At 40.6% G+C, this 20,461-nt stretch overlaps 2 protein-coding genes across 10 annotated transcripts in view; both read right to left on the bottom strand.

The window, feature by feature from the left end:
• Cfap69 (cilia and flagella associated protein 69) overlaps positions 1 to 625 on the bottom strand; it is a 67,915-nt gene extending 67,290 nt beyond the window's left edge. The window contains exon 1 of one of the 4 annotated variants that reach the window (XR_008214635.1): positions 340 to 625. Coding sequence is in view for 2 of the 4 variants with exons in the window: in XM_052721986.1 (XP_052577946.1) it covers positions 340 to 459 (120 nt within the window). In the remaining 2 variants the exon portion in view is untranslated. The remainder of the gene's footprint in view (positions 1 to 339) is intronic. The other 3 variants (XM_052721986.1, XM_052721987.1, XM_052721988.1) reach the window with 3 other exon arrangements.
• Positions 626 to 5,868: 5,243 nt separating this feature from the next.
• The window catches only part of Steap2 (STEAP2 metalloreductase), a 30,925-nt gene continuing 16,332 nt past the window's right edge, over positions 5,869 to 20,461 (bottom strand). For 5 of the 6 annotated variants that reach the window (XM_052721991.1, XM_052721989.1, XM_052721992.1 and 2 more), the window contains 4 exons: positions 19,717 to 20,238; positions 15,782 to 16,309; positions 14,236 to 14,400; positions 5,869 to 11,212 (listed from right to left, as the gene is read on the bottom strand). In XM_052721991.1, coding sequence (XP_052577951.1) covers positions 10,925 to 11,212; positions 14,236 to 14,400; positions 15,782 to 16,309; positions 19,717 to 20,205 — 1,470 coding nt within the window. In that variant the 5' untranslated portion in view covers positions 20,206 to 20,238 and the 3' untranslated portion in view covers positions 5,869 to 10,924. Of the gene's footprint in view, positions 11,213 to 14,021; positions 14,401 to 15,781; positions 16,310 to 19,716; positions 20,239 to 20,461 lie in introns of those variants that run through there. The other variant, XM_052721994.1, reaches the window with a different exon arrangement.

The following is a 20,461-nucleotide window of genomic DNA, read 5'->3' as shown; positions in this document are numbered from 1 at the left end:
GAATACAAATTTAAACCTGGGGAATGCCACTTTATAACGGATCTACAGACAAAATCCCATCACAAACAGTGATCTGGTTATCAAATCAAATGTCACTAAGAGCGAATCCTTCCTTTCGTGGCCATACTTCAAAGAGGAGTCAGTCTCTCCAGGAGGACCACGCAGCCAGAGTCCCCAGACAGGTTGGCTGACGACATCCAGCACCCCCTCGCCAGCCGCACGCCCCCCAGGGACCAGCTCCGTGCATCTCCGTCCCACAGGCTCCCTCTGGTCCTGGATTCCACCCGGTTGCCCCGGAGCCTCACGCCCTTCCCCGCTCCTGCTGCAGCCCGGCGGTACCTGACTATCCTCATGCTGGGTCACTACCCCAAACACCGGGATCGTGCGGGGACTGTAGGTCTTGGTCCTGACGGCCGCCTCGGCGGCGTCCGCCGTGGCCGAAGCCTCCACTGTGGACATGGCTGGGGGTGGGAGCCTGCGGTCCTAGGTGTGCCACGAGCCCTGCCGGGGAACACGCAGCGCGGCCCGAGCTAGGGAGACGAAAGACCCCGAAGGTCGGGCCGTGGCCCCCGCCTCCGCCACGCAGCGGACATCCCGCGGCTGCTACGGTCCACACGCCAGGCGCGCTCCAGTTGTTAACACAAGCCCGAGCGTTGCTAGGGGCGGGGCCTACGGAAGCTGGGAGAGCCAAACTTTGCCCAAGGATGGTCTGCGGGTGTGCGACTGGGAGACAAAGGAGACCACTGACTGAGATCGCGGTATGCACCTAGAGTTTCAGTCTTGTGGAGACCACCCTTGCTGGATAAGGGCCTGTGTGGGGCGGAGGAGTAAAAGCTGGAGGTGGGATGCATTCGGAGGGATATGATTGGCACGGTGTTGAAAGCTGACCACTTACCTCTCCAGTGAGAGGACCGGTCAATTTAGTCTAAATTCCCAGGTTTGCCTCACTTGTACTTTAGTGGCCTAACTTGACAGTTAGACAAACAAATGAGGCATCGTGCAGTGTCGGGAAGCTTTCAAGGAGTAGAGTGGTTGTCTGGAATGCTGGAACCCCTGATGTTGGATGCCTAGTATGGCCTGGCATGGGAAGTTCAAATTTTGCAACCAGAGAAAAACATTAAATTCTTTGCCAGGTGGGTTCTCCCACCTGGCAAATCAACAGTCCAACTTTGTAATATTTTTTTTTTTCCTACGGTGGCATATATTTTATTCATTGACAGGTTGAGAAGCAACAGGGATGGAAGTTGTATACTTCATCCTCTGTAACCTGGGTAGAGAATTAACTACACACACCACCATCTTCAGATGGCTAACTCCCTATGAAACTGGGCTTACATGATTTTGGTGAGGAAATCTTTATTTCTTCTCTTGTGTTAGGTGCCACATTGTGTGGTATGCTTTTTTTTTTTTTTTTTTGGTACTCACTGCGTAGTTAGTGATATTTACCGACAAAGCAGCCCTACCATGTTATGATACTGAGACTCTTAAAATCAAGGACAATTATCTTACTGAGATTTGTATCCAACCACTCATGCCTGTGAAATGCTGAGAAAGGATGTGGCTATGTGTCCTCAGCTGGCGATGTAGGCATGGTGTGAACACCTCATTTGGCTCAGGCTTGTGTTTATAGCTTGTTCACAGGTGACGCTGATGCCTCTGCTCTGAAGACCACACTTTTGGTCCTCCTGTCAAGAGCATACTAGTTACTCAATAAATGTTCTTTAAAATTTCAAGGATTACACATTACTTTTAGATTTTGATTTAAGTTAAAGTTAAAGCGTTTTGTCAATTATTCAAAGTAAATATTCTATAGATCCTTGCTATTCTAAGTGAGTGCCTTGGGCTTCCTGAGTAGGTGATTCATAGAGGCGTGCCAGGAATACAGAATTTTGGACCTCCTGGTGTAAATACTGAAACAGAATTCCCATTTTAACAAATGTACACAAAAAAATTGAGATGCTCATGGTGTGTGTTCATCATTTTTGTTTTGGGGTACTTTTACCAATCTTAGACATCTCAAAAAGGCAGGGGCAGGGACTGGCTTAGACTATTCTATTTGCCAATTGTTTAAGTGACAATATTTGTTTTATTTTATCCCTAGAAATGCACCAAGATTTAAGTTTTTAAGAACTTCAACTGTTTAAGTGTGTGGGTTTAATTTTAATTATTATTCATTGATCCTTTCTTATAATAATGCAGACACAGATGGATGAAAGGACTATTGAGATGTCCAATTACTTCAACAAAAGGTAAATAGTAGAGAAATGTGAGAAATAAGATCTACCTAGAGAATACACAAGTTTCAATATGTTGGCAATCCTGTAGAATTTGACACCATGAAGATAGGAATTATTTTCTTAGGAGCACTTGTAGATGTAAGAGGAGTTTCAATATGTCAATCTACATACAATTTGTACATTTACAAGTAGTGAAGAAAGTTAAGTATATACTTAAATAAACAAAATATCATATTAATGTAGTTTTTCTGATTTTGTTTGCACCCTGCCTAATTAGCAAGTTAGCAAAATTGCAATTATTCATCATGAATTAAGAACATTTTGTAAGTACTTTAAAATACATATGAATTTAATTCTCTCAAAACTGATGCTGTATGCTCCAAATGTTCACACAAACATTATTTAGTTCTCTTTAAACTAATGCTGTATGCTCTCAATGTTCAAACAAACATTATTTAATTCTCTTTAACCTGATGCTGTATGCTCTAACTGTTCAAACAAACATTATTACTTATAGAGACAGTTATAGAGTAGTTTATTTTAAATAAAGAAATTTCATAGCATACAAAATATTATTAATGTAATAGGTTAGCTTGGGGAAAATTTATAATAGAAGAAATACGTATCAAGTTGGAATTTAATTTACTTCTGGGTTTTAAATAATCTTTCAGATCGGCTTATGGTTGCAAGCCTAAAAAGTAGTCATCTCTCTTCGGCAGACCATGCAGACTTCATGCAGATTTAGGCCTAAGAAATGGAACAGAAGGACCAGTGGAATGGCCACCCCTGATGTCAGTTACTCAAGTAAAAACTGTATCAACAGTAATCTAGATTGCAAGAAGAAGCTGGGAAACTGTTCCATGTGTACTGGACAAATGACGTAAGTGATCTACTCTTTAGTTTTTTGATACTATGAAAAACGAAAAAAACTTCCTGAGCATTTACAAGTGTCAACTATGTATTGTGACTACACAATACAGGTCTTTATTGCAAAGCAGGGCTCACCAGACACGTTTATACATCAGTTACTCCAGCTGTATGAATAATTTCACTTGTTTTGATTTCATGGTCCTTGTATTTGTTCATGAAGTCTGCAGTAACACATGCCATAGGTCAGGTGGCTATAAAACAGAGATTTTCTTACAGTTCTGGAGACCGGAAGATCAAGATCAAGCCTTTGTGCAGACTTTTCTTCTTGGCCTGCTCTTTTCTTCCCTTTTCTTCATATGGTTTTCCCTCTGTCCAGGTCTGTATTCTAATCTCAAAAGGATGCCAGTCATACTGGATTAAGACTCACCCATTTGATCTCACCCCAATTATCTCTTTAAAGGCCAGTCTCCAAACACAGTCATACTCTGAGGCAGTGGGGGTTAGGACTTCAACATACACATTTTGGATGACACAATTCAGTCTATAATAAATCCCATCATCTTTTAAGTTAAAATCTGAATTCTTATGGACAGACTGAAGAATACACTATGTGTAGTTAAAGCCATGTTGGTATTATCACCTGTAGAACTGATATTTTTCAGAGTCTCAGTAAATTTCTATGCTAATTTAATATCTACTCTATACATCTGATCGGTATGAATCTGCCATCGGATCTCTCAACACATCTGGATTTTGAGTTTGCAGGGTCTTATGCGTAAAACCGCAAAACCCATTTATTTCCTACTTCATCATTCAACAATTCCACTTGGGTTACTCTGTTTCCTCAGCTGTCCATAAACACACAGCAGTTATCATCACTTTATTTGGGACTGTTATTCCTGGACAGAGAAAGGGAAAAATAGATGTTACTAAACTTGTCATGGCTTTTAAACATGTATAGTTAATTGCTTGGTTTTATAGGTTATTTCCACGAAGGTCTGCTGAATTGTACTTTGGAACATTCCATCTGGAGGAAGTGAATGGATAATATATCTACTAGCTCATTCATGTTGTATCTACTTGGTCAAATTTTGCCCTTCATTTGGGTTGACACATTAGGGAAAAAAAAGGCCATGTAAAACTTATACCACACTTAAAATATTAATAGTAAATGGTTATTTATTGTTTGTCTGCAATTCAAATTTAACTGAGAATTTTATTCTGGTGATCCTGTCAGGATACACACTCAAGCATCTTCATGCAGATCCACAGATGTCAGTTTCTCCAGACCTGCTGCATGGATAGGACTCATCATGAAGCAGTGGGTGGCAGCACCCTAGCAGCTCCTTCCTGGGAGACAGGGCAGCTCTGGGCCACTAGCCAGGAGGGAAGCCAGGAAGGGGAGGCAGTGATAGGGAGGGACGTGAGGTCCGGGCAGCAGGAGATAGTCAAAGAAGAGATGAACAGCATAATTTTTTATAAAAATGAGTCATGTCTCTTTATGTGCTATGGAACATACTGTATTAGACATGGACACTTAGCAACAGCTAACACTATATTCCTGGTTTGCAGGATAGCTTAAATATTGTAGGTATCTTGATCTAAAAATGCTCAATGAAATGAAATAATCTTCATTAAATAGAGGTTTTTTAAAATGACTACTTGTGTAAAAACAGTCCCCTACCCAAGCAAAACTATCAGTTGGATTGCTTTCTGGATATCTTTTTAAAAACAAAGACCAATAGCTGGTCCTGCCTCCCTCATCTGCTTTGTGGTGGTGGGATCGAGGGAGAGATGTCCTCCCCGCTTCCCAGCTCCCACCTCCAGTTGGCCAGGGAACTGACTCCTTTACCAGCTAAAACACTTGGGGAAGCGGGCCTTGCACCTCATCTGGGCAGCATGGTGGAGCTGACCCTGTTGAGGAGGGCACAGGTGAGCCAAGCCTCAGCACGTGAGCATGGGAGACCTAGCCCCTCCCCTCATCTGCCACATGGCAGCGCGCATGGGTGGAGAGATCCCGCATCTGCAACCCATCAACGCTGAAATAGGTGGGAGAGCTGTCCCTGCCCCTCATCAGCTGCAGCACTCGGGAGAGTGACCCCTGCCCCTCACCCGGACAACACAGCAGAGCTGGCCCTGAAGGGGTAGGTGTGGGAGAACCGACCCTGTGGACATCAAACCTGAAAGCTGGAGAACTGGACCTGCCCCTTGCTCATCACTACAAGGGGTAAACTAGTCAGGGCAGTGATGGAGAGCTCACCCTGGTGGCGAAGACAGAGGAGAGCTGTCGGGCTGACCAGCTGCAACTACCCGGGCTTAGAACCTGGGTTATATGTTGGCCCACCCCATCTGTGATCTGCTGGAACACGGGGCAGCGGGGCGGGGGCGAGCCAACACAGAGCAGCAACAGGATGTCCAGGAAGTGCCCCGGTGAGGGCCCAGCGCTGCTGGTGCAGTTGAGTCGGGGCCTCGAACCAACCAATGATTCTTTGTGATAAACGACTGCATGTAAAAATGTATGGATAAAGGGGTTTATTGTGTGACTCACTGTGTCACACTGCAGCTTCCATGACGGGGTTTTCCCCTTCTTCCTTTTTTTCTCTTAAATTTCATTGGTTTTATTTTGGCAAGGGAGGGAGATGGGTAGGCTTGGGAGACATGATGTGAAAGACACAAAGAATAAGTAAAAAGTTAAAAAAAAGACCCAAAAATTAGAAAAATTCCATCAAATATTCAAATTAGTAAGATTAAAAAAGCAAAATTAAAACATTAAATAATACTTTTTATTGAAATGTCTATAAGGCAGATCTAGGAGAATGACATAAAATCATGGTGTACAATTTGTTAACAATATTTTACAGGACAAAGCCTTTAGTAAAAATGAATACACACAAGGACATTTTGTACAAAGAAAATCATACACACCAATACAAAATAGCTAATGATAAAGGCAAAAAACAAGTATAATTAATAATAGAATATTAATTTTAATGTAAATTGTGTATTATCCTTTAAAATCTTTTAAAAGTAAGAATTATTACAGTCTAACCTATTCAAGAATGCTAAATGAATATTGTCACAAAGAACTGGAAAGGATACAATTTAGACTTCACAGAACACAGAAATTCAGTTGTAATTGTTTAAACACAGGAAGAAGCAGGGACTTGTCTGTTTTCTAGTAGCCTCGATTCTGCCTCTGAGTGTTGCCTTGACCCTCTGGGGACAGATGTTTATCCACAACCTCATTAGCCAGACAGAAGGGCCCATAAAGAACACATGCCACTTTCCTTAGAGTAGTCCTCAGAGGCCAGCACTCATCACAGGGACACCTCTCAGTCAGTCAGGAGACCAGTCACAAGGACACCTCGCTCCAAGAGGTGTGAACAGCGGTCCTCAGCAGCAGCTCAGGAGTGAGGAGAGCAGACTGAAGGATGAACACCTGCACAACTGTGGAAAACCTTGGAAGGAAATCTCTGCGGGAATAATTCCATAAAGCACCTGCTTTTATGAGTTACCTCGGCTCATCTAGCTACCAGGAGTGTCCCTAACTACTGGGAAGTCTGCTGGTCTGTCTTCATTGCGGATCTGTGCACAGTGGAAATTTAGTGATTTGTAAACTTAAAAAAACAACCCAACAATCTCTAGTATGCATGTTAGGCTAAAGAGAAGCACTGTTTTAGTATCATATGGCTAGAACCCCTAAAAATTAAGCACTTTATCATTTTGTCACACTCAAAAGTTTGAAGAACCTGTTCACTCCTGTGACGTTCAGAAGAACAGACAATTTCTCCTAAAATCGCTACACTTTATTTTAGGTAATTACAAAGACTGAACATATGCCAGAATTTGCCTACTGAGTTCTTCACAGTGCAGGTCGAGCAACTCATTTTCCTGACATCACACAGAGCCGTGTAACACTGGACTGAGGTACGTTATACTACGTGTGACATTGCTTTGTCATCAATTTACAAAACAATTTCTATTTTATTCTGCTTGCACATTTCAAAGCAGGATTTTATAGACTGATACAGGTATAATTAGTTTACAGTATAGTTCCGAATTACATTTATAGTACTTATATTTTAAATGCCATGTGAAATACTTAAATTTTATAAATAAACCTCATTTTGAGAGGGAACACTATAGAATATATTACTAAATAGCTTAATGGCATAAAAATTTAAATTAAGACTTTCGTCATATTACGTAAGAAATGAATAATAGAAAAAGCTGGAAAAAATATATGTTTTGAGACAGGGTCTCTTTACATAGCCCTGGCTGTCTGGGACATGACTATGTGGATCAGGTTAAATATATTCTTGAATCCCCTTTAAAAAATAATTTTCATAATCTGACTGTAAGTAGGAACATATTTTTATCATTATCAAATTAACTTTGAAAGTAAAATTTTTCAGTCAATTTGAAATTATGCTAATGTTTAAGAAAATAATCAGGTAGTGCATGAAGTCATCAGCTACTCTCTGTATTATACAAAATAATTAGCTCTGATAAGTAATCATAATTTATTCATACTTTATAATGTTTTAAAATTTAAATAAAAATCTCATGTAGGTTATCTGAGCTAAATTTTAGCATATCTTCTTTAAAAAGATGTTAATATGAATATATTTATATTTAAATGTGGTTTTAAATATTCCTAATAAAGGAGACATGAAATCTGCACAAAAGCTAAGTAGCATGATACATGTTATATGGGTTTTTTTCCTCACGGGAAAAATTATGTGTCTGTCTTTACAAAGGATTAAGACAGATTATGTTTTCTACATTCCTATCATTTTCTCACTCATCCTTCTCAAAACATAAATTAATAAACAAATTTTCACTCCTCTTTAAAAACCTTCCCTACCCTCCCTCACCCCTAAAAAAATTGTAATTATATTTCATTTACTTTGTGTGTGTGTGTGTGTGTGTGTGTGTGTGTGTGTGTGTGAGAGAGAGAGAGAGAGAGAGAGAGAGAGAGAGAGAGAGAGAAATAAAGAGACAGAGACAGAGAGGGAGGAGAGAACACATCATCCCAGGGACCGCCTCAGTTCATCAGGCTGGTCTAGAGGTGCCTGTGCCCACTGAGACATCTCCTTAGTCCTGCTCTTTGAAGGGCAAGCTCCTCCTACCACCTTCTCACATTTGGCAGCAACAAAATTCAGTCTACTTCTAAAGCCAGAAAAATGCCTTTAAAGATAAAGAGAAAATTATTAAAAAGAAAAATTACAGAAGTAGTAAATTAAGCAACTGAAAGTCAGTAAATAGATATGCATTGTGAGAGGGGCCTTTCAACATTTAGAATTGTAATGACTATATTACATTTACTCTAAAACTAAAATTATTCCATTTTTGTAGCATTCCAAAGAAAAAGTGTCATTTGAAATATAATTGTATTTTTAAAATAATTTTATATTTCCAAGGATCCCATGTATGTATAATAGCAGTAACTTTATATTATAGGCTACCTAACATATATAACAATGTACTTTAATCATCTAACTTTTAGAAATACTTCATTGTATTTTCACATTAAATTGTCTTAGAATGAAATTTAAGAAGTAAGCAAGTATTAAAACACATTGCTATTTTCACTAGTTCATGACAGTATTGGTATATGTGTATGTATGTATTTACTTAGACACAGTCTCAGTGTAGCTCTGGATGTCCTAGAACTCACTCTGTAGACCAGGCTGGCCTCTAACTCATAGAGATACGCCTGTGTCTCCCTCCTGAGTGCTGGCATTAAGGGTGTGCGCCACCACACCCAGCTTGTAGGTAATTACTGTTAAAAGCCATCACTATAATGAATTCCTACTAAGAATTCATGATTATGATCAATATAATGAAAATAGGGTGTTCAATATTACAGTTCACCAAGAAATCATTGAAGAATAGTGGGTAGTTTTCCAGACTAACAATGCAAGAACAGAAAAAGACACTGGTGGGAAAGACAGGTTCCACAAAAATAAGAGTCATTTTATTTTTGATGGTTGGATTCGAGTCAGTAGGTAACTTTAAAAATGATACAGTTTTCTGAAGAACACATATAATTACATCTTATCTGTAACTTTGTACTATGATAAATAAGGAACAAATGGAGAAAACGTAGTATATCCCAAAGTTTGCACAAAAATGCAATTTACACGTGGAATACCAGCACTGAGAAACTGTATGAGTAATCTATATGATTATATGTCTCTGGAGTAGATTTATAATTAGCCACTTGTCCTATTATCCTTGGTGCTTATAAATTGCTTCCTAATGAATGGTAGTGAAGGCAGGAGGGTTTCCCAGGAAGAGCAAAGGACATGGCCACCTGATAGGAATTTCTGCAGAGCTGCAGGATCTCAACAGTTCGTCCACACTTCTCTGACCCTCTCCCTGCTCAGTCCTTCCCTGCACAGGGAGGCACTGTGCTATTGTGGGTTCTGGAACAATAAAATTATGATTAAGATACTTCTAAGCCGGGCGGTGGTGGCACACGCCTTTAATCCCAGCACTCGGGAGGCAGAGCCAGGCGGATCTCTGTGAGTTCGAGGCCAGCCTGGGCTACCAAGTGAGTCCCAGGAAAGGCGCAAAGCTACACAGAGAAACCCTGTCTCAAAAAACCAAAAAAAAAAAAAAAAAAAAAAAGATACTTCTATACATCCTTTGATGCACAAAACATACTCTAAAGACTGCCAATGGCTATACAAGAGAGAAAACATCCAGACTGACATCATGAATGTAGTGCCTGGAGATGGGGCAGGGGTGGTATATCCTGATGTTTCATAAAACGACGGCTTCTGAAGGATGACTACCTGGCCATGACTGCTCACCCTGCTACCTATTCACCGTGTGACCTTAAGCAAATTTAGCTTTTCTATCCTCCAGTTTCCCCATATGTAAAATGAAGACAACTATTTTATGGGTCTGTTGTAAATATTAAAGGGGACAAGTGTTGAGAGCCATGCCACAGTCCCTCAGTGGACATCAGTAAAGTCCCACTCAGGAAGAGCAGTGGCTGGCCAAAATAACCAATAGGACCTGACGGGGACCATGGGCAGACCTGATACTTTCACAGCAATGACGGACAGTTCCACAATCCTGGGAGCGGCCTAGTCATGGAGTCCTTTCCCTGACTGACATGAACGTGAAAATGAAACTGCTCTGTAACATAAGAAAATAAAGCTCTCAGGAGTTGTGCGTTAGCAGTATTCATTTCATATCTCCAGTGCATTTTAAATACGATTTTAGGTTCGTCTGTAATTTGTGTGTGCTCATACACTCACACTGCTTTGTATAATTAATGCTATTTTTCCAGTCCATTTTATGAAGGTTTAAGATTGCTCCTGTGCACCCTAGATGCTAATACATTATGGCCCTCCTCAATAATATATAATTATGCACTTCTGTTTCTTAAACTGGGTAATAATTAAAATCTTTAGCCTCAAAGAAAAAGTATATCCACTGAGTAACATTAAAAGCTTCAAATCCTGCCAGTTTGCCAAGTGTTCCAAACATTCTATATTATCAACTACAAATATTTCTGCCTGATTATGTAATATAGTTAAAATAGCAATACTGTTACAGTTGCACAAAAGAAAATATTCCTAGATTGTAACAATACACGTGGGCTACAAAATCTCATGTTGGCAAAATATGACATTTATAAAAATGAACTTGAAGAAAACCCTATCACTATTTCAGCTGAGATGTCACTGCCAGGTTTCACACTACAGCAAATTGACAGTCCACTTACTGGGAGCGTGGAGGGAGTCGTGAAGCGATGGCATGAGAGAAGTGTATATGGCACCAGTGAGCATCTCTTCTCGTCACATCACCGTGACCCTCTCTGGGGACAGATGCGGGACTGTTCCTCCCAGGCCTTCCTCTAGAAACTGGCTCTTTTCCCAGCCCTTTTTAATTCTTTTGAGCTTTCGGCTTATGCATGGGAGGAGTAAGATCGTCTTACCCAGAATGACAATCGAGGGCAGGACAAGTGCAAGGACGAAGTTTGGTGGTGTGTAAAAGCGGTAGTACTCTTCTGCGAAAGCGCGTTTCCATCCGTAAATTAACACGTGGAAAGTGCTGATGAGCAGAGCCACGTAGCCGAGCGTGGACTTGAGAGAGAGGGAAAAAGGGAAATCACATCACTCATGCACATAACAGCCTATGCAGATACACTGCTCATGTTTTGATCTTAAGTCACTGACCTACTGTCATCTGAATTAAGCAATTTAAGACAGTTTCCTAAATTTCATATACACTTATTTGCAGCGCTCCAATCTTGCACATATCAGGCCATAATGCATAAGCTGAATAGTCTCATTAGTTAATTTAGTAGAACACAAGCATTTCCATGCCATTAAAAATGAAAGCATATCATTAATGTTGTGCAATGTTTTATTAAGTGGGTATGTATAATCACTCCTTTGTGTTGATCATTCTGATCACAAATTTATTCAACTATAATTAATACCACTTTTATATTTTGTTTATGTCCTTAGGACTGATTCTACGCTCTTCTCTAATGGTCTAGATATGCACGGTGTCCATATGCTTTATAAAGGTTGTACAACTGTCATGGCACACGGCTGTGATCCCAGTACTAGGGAGGACAAGGGACGAGGACTGCAAATTCAAAGCCAGCCTGATCTACACTGTGAGTCTGAGGCCAGCCCAGGCTATATAGTGAAACTCTGTCTCAACAAATAAGCAAAATAGTGGTGAGAGTTATCCAAATTGCTGCATGTTGTGTATAAAAACCATGTAACAATATATATATATATATATATATATATATATATATATATATATATATATGCGCACAAACACATATACAACATTAAATACCAAAGAGTGATTTTTTTTTTTTTTGGTTTTTCGAGACAGGGTTTCTTTGTGTAGCTTTGTGCCTTTCCTAGAACTCACTCTGTAGCCCAGGCTGGCCTCGAACTCACAAAGATCTGCCTGTCTCTGCCTCCCAAGTGCTGGGATTAAAGGTATGAGCCACCACCACCCAGCTCAAAGAGTGATCTTTTGAGCATACATATATACATATATATATATATATATATATATATATATATATATATATTACATACATAGACACTACTTAATAAGAAAACTTAGAGTATTAATATGTAATATAAGAAACAATTCAAACGTGGTTACAATGTGACCACAATGAGTGAGATGACTAAAAATATTTTAGTCAGTCATTTTATAGGTTAAAAGGTTACTGTTGCCGGGCAGTGGTGGCGCACGCCTTTAATCCCAGCACTCGGGAGGCAGAGGCAGGCGGATCTCTGTGAGTTCGAGGCCAGCCTGGGCTACCAAGTGAGTTCCAGGAAAAGGCGCAAAGCTACACAGAGAAACCCTGTCTTGAAAAACCAAAAAAAAAAAGGTTACTGTTTTCAGTTCTCTAATTTCCTACATTTAAGGTTACTTACTTTGTCAAGTAGTTTATATTACATAAAAGTAATAGCACATTAGTATAGTGATGTAATGTCTAAGTTCACTAAGGAAAATGTTGGCTCTCTAGAAGGCAAGATATTTGCAATTAGTCGTCTAACGTTATGATGATGGGTGTCTGTCTAGAACCTTCTATCAGAAAGTCTTCTGTTTCCTTTCAGGTGTGATAAACTAGTAGTTGGGAAAGTATTCCCATTCCCCTTTCTTCAAAGGAAGAAAAGGAATTTAGACAAGGGTTGTCCTTAGTTTCAATAAAATTTTTGCATGACTTTAAAAAAGGAATGAGTCAGAGGGAAGTAGCAGGAAGTGTATATAATAAAGTGACATTGTATACATGTATGGCACTTTCAAATATATAAAAATATTATTTAAAAATGTCCTCAAGCAGCCAGGCGTGAGGATGTACACCTTTAATCTCAGCACTGGGGAGACAGAGGCAGGTAGATCTCTATGAGTTTCAGGCTAGCCTGGTCTACAGAGTGAGTTCCAGGACAGCCAAGGCTACACAGAGAAACCCTGTCATAACACCTCCCTGCTCCTCCGGAAAAAAAAAAACAAAAATTCACTAAGCAAGGAATAAAATAAGACAGTACACTATCAAAGGATTCTACTATATATATTGTATATATTGTGCTGTATACCATTTGGATCAGAAAATATAGATTGTGACCATATAACTAGAATCCAAATTTCATATATATTTAAAATGTGTAAATATGTTATACAGATATTAATGGAGGTGACCATTTAACTTTTTAAAGAACACAAGTGTTCTTTGATTTCTTTACTGGTACTCTTGTGCATTGGTTTACGACTGACATAGTAAAATACATTAACAAGATTCACAAATGCAGTTGGTTGTCACAACCCATTAGCATAGTGACCTCATTGGACAGTGCTTGTGAGTTCATCTGACTAATAATAATCTGATTTTTGCTGGGCGGTGGTGGCGCAGGCCTTTAATCCCAGCACTCAGGAGGCAGAGGCAGGTGGATCTCTGTGAGTTCGAGGCCAGCTTGGGCTACAGAGTGAGTTCCAGGAGAGGCTCCAAAGCTACACAGAGAAACCCTGTGTCAAAAAACCAAATAATAATAATAATAATAATAATAATAATAATAATAATAATCATCATCATCATCATCATCATCATCATCATCTGACTTTTGGGGGCTGGAAAGATGGCTCAGTGGTTAAGAGCACTTGCTCTTGCAGAGGACCTGGTTTGATTTTTAACACCCACATGGTGGTGCACAACTGGTCCAAAACTTCAGTTCCAGAGGATCTGACACCTTCTTCTGCCCTCTGTGAGCACCAGACATGTACATGGTGCACAGATAAGCACGTGAGCAAAGCGCTTGTAAAAGTAAATCTTTTTTAAAAAGTCAAAGTGAATTGACTTTCAACATTACATCTGACCTAAGCCCACTTCTCCCCTTTTATTCCACAACATCACAGGCGTTCCTATGATTACCTTCTAATGTAACGACGCACTAGCCTTCCCTTTACCAACCAGAGTGGCTGGAATCCGGCCTCCAGCCTCATGTGCTGTCTGAACTGGATGTGCGACCACGGCCTCAAAGACACTCTTTTCAGATGGAACATATTTAACATCGAACTTAACAATGAAATTCTATGTTGTCCCTGTGTTACCAAACAAAACCCCACATACCTGAATAAAACTGAATTCCCTCCAGTTTAGAGCATTGCTCACCGAAGGGATCGAAGTGACTGCCAGGAGGGACAGTAGGCCCAGGCTCATGATGCCAAAGGAGATGTACATTTCGATTCTCCAAACCTCTTCCTCATTCCAAGCATTTTCAATATTTGCGTGAACCTAACAAAAACAAAACAAAACAAAACAAAAAACCAAATGTGAATTTCCTTTACTTCAGAGAACATTAGCTGATTCTACACACTGTTTAATCTTGGCCTAAGAAGAGCCAGGCCATTTATGATCATGTTTAAGATGTATTAATTAAGGAGTATTAATTCAGTATAATGAGCCATCGTGGAGAACCTGTTCTTAGTATTATTCCCGATGTAGAGAAAAGAGAGAATGTTAAATCGAAACAGGACTAATACACCCTCCTTTTCTATCCTGTAAAGAGGGGACAAGCCTATACCATCATGTCCACAGTGAGTCACTACTGCAGAGGCCCTGAGTCCTAGACCATGGAACGCCAACTGACTAGTTCTCAAGTGACAGAAATGGAGCATTTATAGTCAGATCTGAGGTGCTTTTGCAGGTTCATATTACTGTGGCTGAATGTTTGGGGTATGTTCTACAAGTTTAACTTGGACTTCTAAGCTACCTTCATCCTCACCGAGGGTCAATTCCTCTTTCTTCTTAACCTTTCTTTCCTGGAAACCAAACTTTCCTCAGGATAAGGTTCTGTGGAGCTGAAATATCTGTCCATTTGAAAGACTCACTAATATACCTTCCCAGCTCCTGTTTCATTCTTTTGCAATATTTTTCTAAAAATCCTTCCCTTGTATTGCTACTGCATATTAATCCAGTCTGACTGAACTGTGAATTTATGGTAATCTGCATACTGAATACTTCTAGTATTATGTTTATCTACAAACAATATAATTGGAGCGTAAGTTAAGAGTTAGACTTCTTTAGCTGAAAATTGGACTTAAGTGTATATCTGCTGGCGGAAAAAAGCACAGTCTTAATACCATCTTAACTTTGTCCAGTTTCAGTGAACAAACGGACTTAAATTAAAAAAAAAAAATAAAGCCACTCCTACCAACAACCCAAAAGAGCTCTTGGGCTCCTATGTTGAAAAAGCTCTGGCTAAATTCCTGTCCACTGGGTGTGGTGGCACATGCCTTTAATCCTAGCACTCAAGAGGGCAGAGGCAGCAGGTCTCTTCAAGTTCGAGGCCAACCTGCTTTACGTGGAAACTTCCAGGCCAGTGAGGGCTACGTAGTGAGACCCTGTCTCAAACAAAACAAGCCTCACCCCCCAAAACATATTCCTCTCCAATATCTGCACAGCTATGCCGAAGGGCAGCATATGCTGATACATAGAGACCCTGTCTTAAAAAAAAAAAACAAAAAACCAGAAACAGTACTTCTGCTCCCTCAATGTACCCCAGGAAAAATGCTGCTGTGAAGTATATATCAATTTACACTGTTTTAACTCAGATTTTATAGTTCCTGCTATGACATGCCACGAGAGCCAGATGAATAACAAGCGTGTTCAGTACCTGTTGATAAGCCATGTTGAGAAACAAGTATCTTTCTGACCTCCTCATCGGTAAGCAGAGGCTGTAGGCAACATGGACCACAGCAAAGAAAAAGCTCAACAGGCCCAGCTGTTTCCTGCACTGTAACCAGGTGTCCAGCCAAGGTGGAAATCTGCGGTACTTGGTGCCATAATGAAGCTGATACGCCGCCGCCAGGAGGCCCGCCAGGTACACCAGGGAGAGCAGAGTAATGGCCACTATAGGCAAGGTTTTGTTCACAATCTCAATAGGAATCTTGTAAAAGTCACTCTGCTGGTTTCTGGCATATGGATGTATCACATCTCTGACAAAGGAATAAAGGAAGAAAAATGTGGCCAAGCTGATGGCTCCTACCACTGGCCCCCGCCAGAGAGTGAACAGTCGCAGGGGTAAATTTTCAATCTCCTTGGCTGACGATAAGGATCCCACGTCCACAGGAATAAAATTCAACTGACGGGCAAGCTCAATAACCTGTTGTCGAGCTTGGATATTGTTGCTGCATATATAAACCTGTACAGAAAAACAGAAGTCTTGTTACCATGCCGGTTCATCAAAGTCCAACCGTCAGTCACAAACTGTGCTGAACCTGTGGCTCATTGTTTAATGACTTCCAGTGACACCAGTGGATGAAGAGGAGAAAAAGTGATTATTAACTGCAAGTTCTTAAACAGACTTACAGTAAATACTACCATAGGCATTATTAACAGTTTTAAAACAGTATCTTAACCATGGATTAATCAATCGAAAGTATCACACTATGGTAAGATTTATTAGTATCTTGAAACAGACTTAAAATAGTGCAATAAAAACAAAAGGGTCTTTGCCCCCTACGAAGAAAATCACGTGAAGAGAATCCAGCTGCAACCTGGAAGGCTCGGAGAGGTTCACATGAGAAGGAGGCTGCTGGAAGAGAGGTATGCTCTTCTAGGGCACCCGGATCAGCAGCAGCTGCAGGCGAAGGCACACGCTCCCAGAGGCCTCTGTGGCCATTTCCTCCCAGCCCAGCCTTCTAAGGGTGAGGCCGGATCTCCTTGCTTCTATGGGCAACTTTTGGTTCTAGGAATGTAGAGATTCTGCCTACGAGAGTGATGGAAAGCCCTGCCCTTCAGAGCTATCCAGCAAGAGTGCAGATGGGCACGGACTCCAGGTGGTGGCCTTGTCAAGTAAAATGTACAAACGGTGTCACGATGATGCCAGACTCCTTATACACTTTATCTTTACGTTTAGAGGCCAATTCATTATGTATCTGTAAAACACTTGAATAATTCCAGGTACACTGTTTCACTGGTGAGCATATAAAATTTCTTCATTTTTTTTTGATAATTATATTCTTCACAAGTAAAACGATGATTCTGTAAGGCTATTAACTTAAAAAGAATGGAACTGCCATTTTCTAAGACTGAATCTATCATCTCTATAGGAACTCCAATGATGGCATAGGTAGGGTGAGGAGGCTTTAAAACCCTTTGATACTATAATATAGTCGAAAATTTAACAAGTATCTGTTGAACTTCCAGCTCACTGCTGGGGTGAGCTACTACTATGAATAGGAAGATCATCTCATTCAGGGCTAGAAAAATATTGGTACAAAGTCTCTAGTGATGTTTGAGGAAAACAAATTTCCAAATATATCCCTGAAGACGTTTGTGCACAGGCCCTGAAAGAGGCCACACTGCAGTGTTGGCATGCTAAACTTGTTTACAGGAACGGGACAATACAGAGCTCAGCTTTCAGGTTTTGACTCTCAGCTGATGGCAGCCAGCTTTATGAATCATAAACTCTATGCTATTAAACAAATATGGATTTCTAAAATAGTAATCCTTTTGTAGCAAAGAAATAAGGAAAGCATTGGTATTAATTTACTGCAGGTGTGAAATGGTGGAGCAAATTCTTTTTTCTTATTTGGAGAAAAATGTATAAATTATAACATTATAATAGACCCTTTTTTCTTATATGGAGAAATGCCTATAAATGATAACATATTACAATAAACCCTTTTTTGTATATGGAGAAAAGCCTATAAATGATAACATATAATAAATCTAGAACTATAAGTGAAACATTCAAAACTGATGAATGTTCATCATTCAAGCATGATGAAGTACCAATTATATGGCTCTTGTCATGATGGAGCTTGTAGCTCATTTTGAATTTGAATTTAATCACTGTTCCATGAAGGGTTTTTTCCATTAAAAATTAAAATGATCATGAATATGAGCAAAGGATTATGTCAACTTTGTCTCATAGGCCCTGGCTCAAATTTGCCAATTTTATGGGACATGTTTTCTTAAAAAAGAAAGGAAGAACTGTCTCTCACCGCTGGAGTGCGGCTCATGATCAGGCGCCTGCCTGGCTTGCCCTGGTCTGGTCTCTAACACAGAGGTGGAGAAGGCATGCACTGGTGTAAAACTTGAGCTATGTGAGGTGGCTTATGACTGTAATCCCGGTTGTTGGGAGACTGCCGCAAGGTTGAGGCCAGTGTGGACTCAAGTGTGAGACTGTCTCAAAAAACTGAAAGCAAGAAGGGCGCAAGGAGAGACAGGGGCAGACTTGGAGTGAGTGGTTCCTGTGTCCGCCAATCTTGTCAATGTGCTTGAATGTGAAACCACCTACGGGAAGGCTGGGCACACTTCGGGATGTGTCTGAGGGCATCTGCAGTGCAGGAAGGAAGAGATTCACAGTGAAGGTGGGCTAACCGTCCCGTGGGCTGGGGTCCTGGATGAATAAATAAAGAGAAAGGAGAAAGCCAGCAGGATGGAGGTCCGCTCTTTCTCTGCTGTCTGCCCCTATGACATGAGCGGTCTCCTCCATCATCTTCCCTATCATGATGGACCGTACCCGCTGGAACCGTGAGCAAAGTCAATCTTTTTCCCTCAAGTCCAGGCACTTGTGTCCCAGTGATGGCAAGTCCTCAAAGACCCTGACACATAGAATAAAATGATAGTGCACTCTGTAATAAATGGACTAATTAGCTGTCTTTTTAAAAGACTTATTGTACGTGAGCTTGTGCACATGAGGGCAGGTGCCCTCAGAGGCCTGGAGTTGGAGCTACAAGCAGTTGTGAGCCACCCAGTGCGGCTGCTGAGGACCAAATTCCTGCCCTCTGCAAGGAGAGTATCTGCTCTTCACAGCTCAGCCATCTCTCCAGCCCCATAATTAACTGTCTCTGTGAGCAGAAATGAGAAGGTCCCTTTACCACAGCCCTCAGATTTCATACCTACGCACACCTCTGAAGGGCCTCTAAAGTGGCCTCCTTCTGTGTTTTCTTATAGATGTTCTCATTCCAGAAGCATTAACAGAACCTGCCATCCACTTCATTCACAAAGTGGACTACGTGAAGAGTGACCCCTAGTGTGATCCCGAGCCTTGTACTCTGAGAGTGAATCTGAGAAACCTCAGAGGATTTCTGCTACCTCTGCCTACCTGCCCCATGGCCTGAACTCCGTGCTTAGAACAGACTTTACTTTTCATATGCCGTAAGAACTTAATCTATGAAAAACATAAAGGTTATTCTTTAGGATTCTTATGAGTTCTACGAAGTCCTATTTCATCCAGAGAGGGAATACTGTATTACCAAATAACAAAGGCAGAGGGGGGGGGGGGGGCAGAAAGAGGGGGAAAATAAAAACATGTTACATCTTTTAAAAATTCTGGAGGATTAATGTAACGGGTCATGTGAGACATCAGCTAACATCACCCTTTCTTTAATTAACTGGTTATTACAGACAAATCCGTCATTTTATCAAGTTTCCACATCATTTTTTTTTTTTTTTTAAGAGAAACATGCTTTTACAAGGTTGGAATGTAGTCGTCACGTGACCTTACATAGTTTTCAAATAATCATTTAAGTGCATTCGAACCTGGTTTACTTGACTACAAATTACCAGACATATAATAAAATTTAAGGCCATGCATACCTGGCGGCTGGCATCCTTGGGGCCTAACTGAAGTGCCCAAGCTGAGATAACGTTAAATCCTTTGACAATCAAGGAATCCGGGAATAGCGAAGCCAGATACTCTGCGTTGGATTCTGGGTACTGGTTTACCTTCATGTTGTTGCTCACATCAATCAGGATTTTGCCCACAAGCAGATGTCTCAGGTCCCACAGGGAGGTGTAATGTTCTCTATGGATAGCCACGAATATTATATTTGTTTTTGTTAAAGCATCTTCATGGTGGGTGACATCTACCACATGAGGAAAAAATTCAGATGCAAACTTGGGATTTCTGCTTCCTATGACCACATGATAGCCACATCTAATAAGCCGAATGCTCAGAGACTTGGCAAAATCCCCACTTCCTATCACGCCCACAGTGACTTTCCTTGCATCTTTGATACCATTTATGCCGTTAGGCAAAAAAGTCTCCAGGCTCTTGGGGCTTCCCATCATAGAGATGGATTCCATGGTAGAAGTGCTTCTAAGATCTCCAGGAATGTCCTAGCAGAGAGAAAAGAAAAATTTCCCCAATTAAACCTATTAACAAACATTAAAACATTTCTAGACACTGTAATTATGTCCTACATCTCTAAAGGCAAAATATTTTGACATGCTATATGACCCAGAACACAGCAAGCACAATTTGTAAGCTAGAGAAGATCTCTAAATAGAGAAATTAACACAAAGGTAAGCAGCTAAATGGGGCTTCGCAAGTTCACACAAA

Source organism: Peromyscus californicus, unplaced genomic scaffold (genome assembly GCF_007827085.1).
Source record: "Peromyscus californicus insignis strain IS unplaced genomic scaffold, ASM782708v3 Scaffold_6__1_contigs__length_162567912, whole genome shotgun sequence".
Lineage (NCBI taxonomy): Eukaryota > Metazoa > Chordata > Mammalia > Rodentia > Cricetidae > Peromyscus > Peromyscus californicus.
This window is presented reverse-complemented; position numbering and strand designations above follow the sequence as displayed.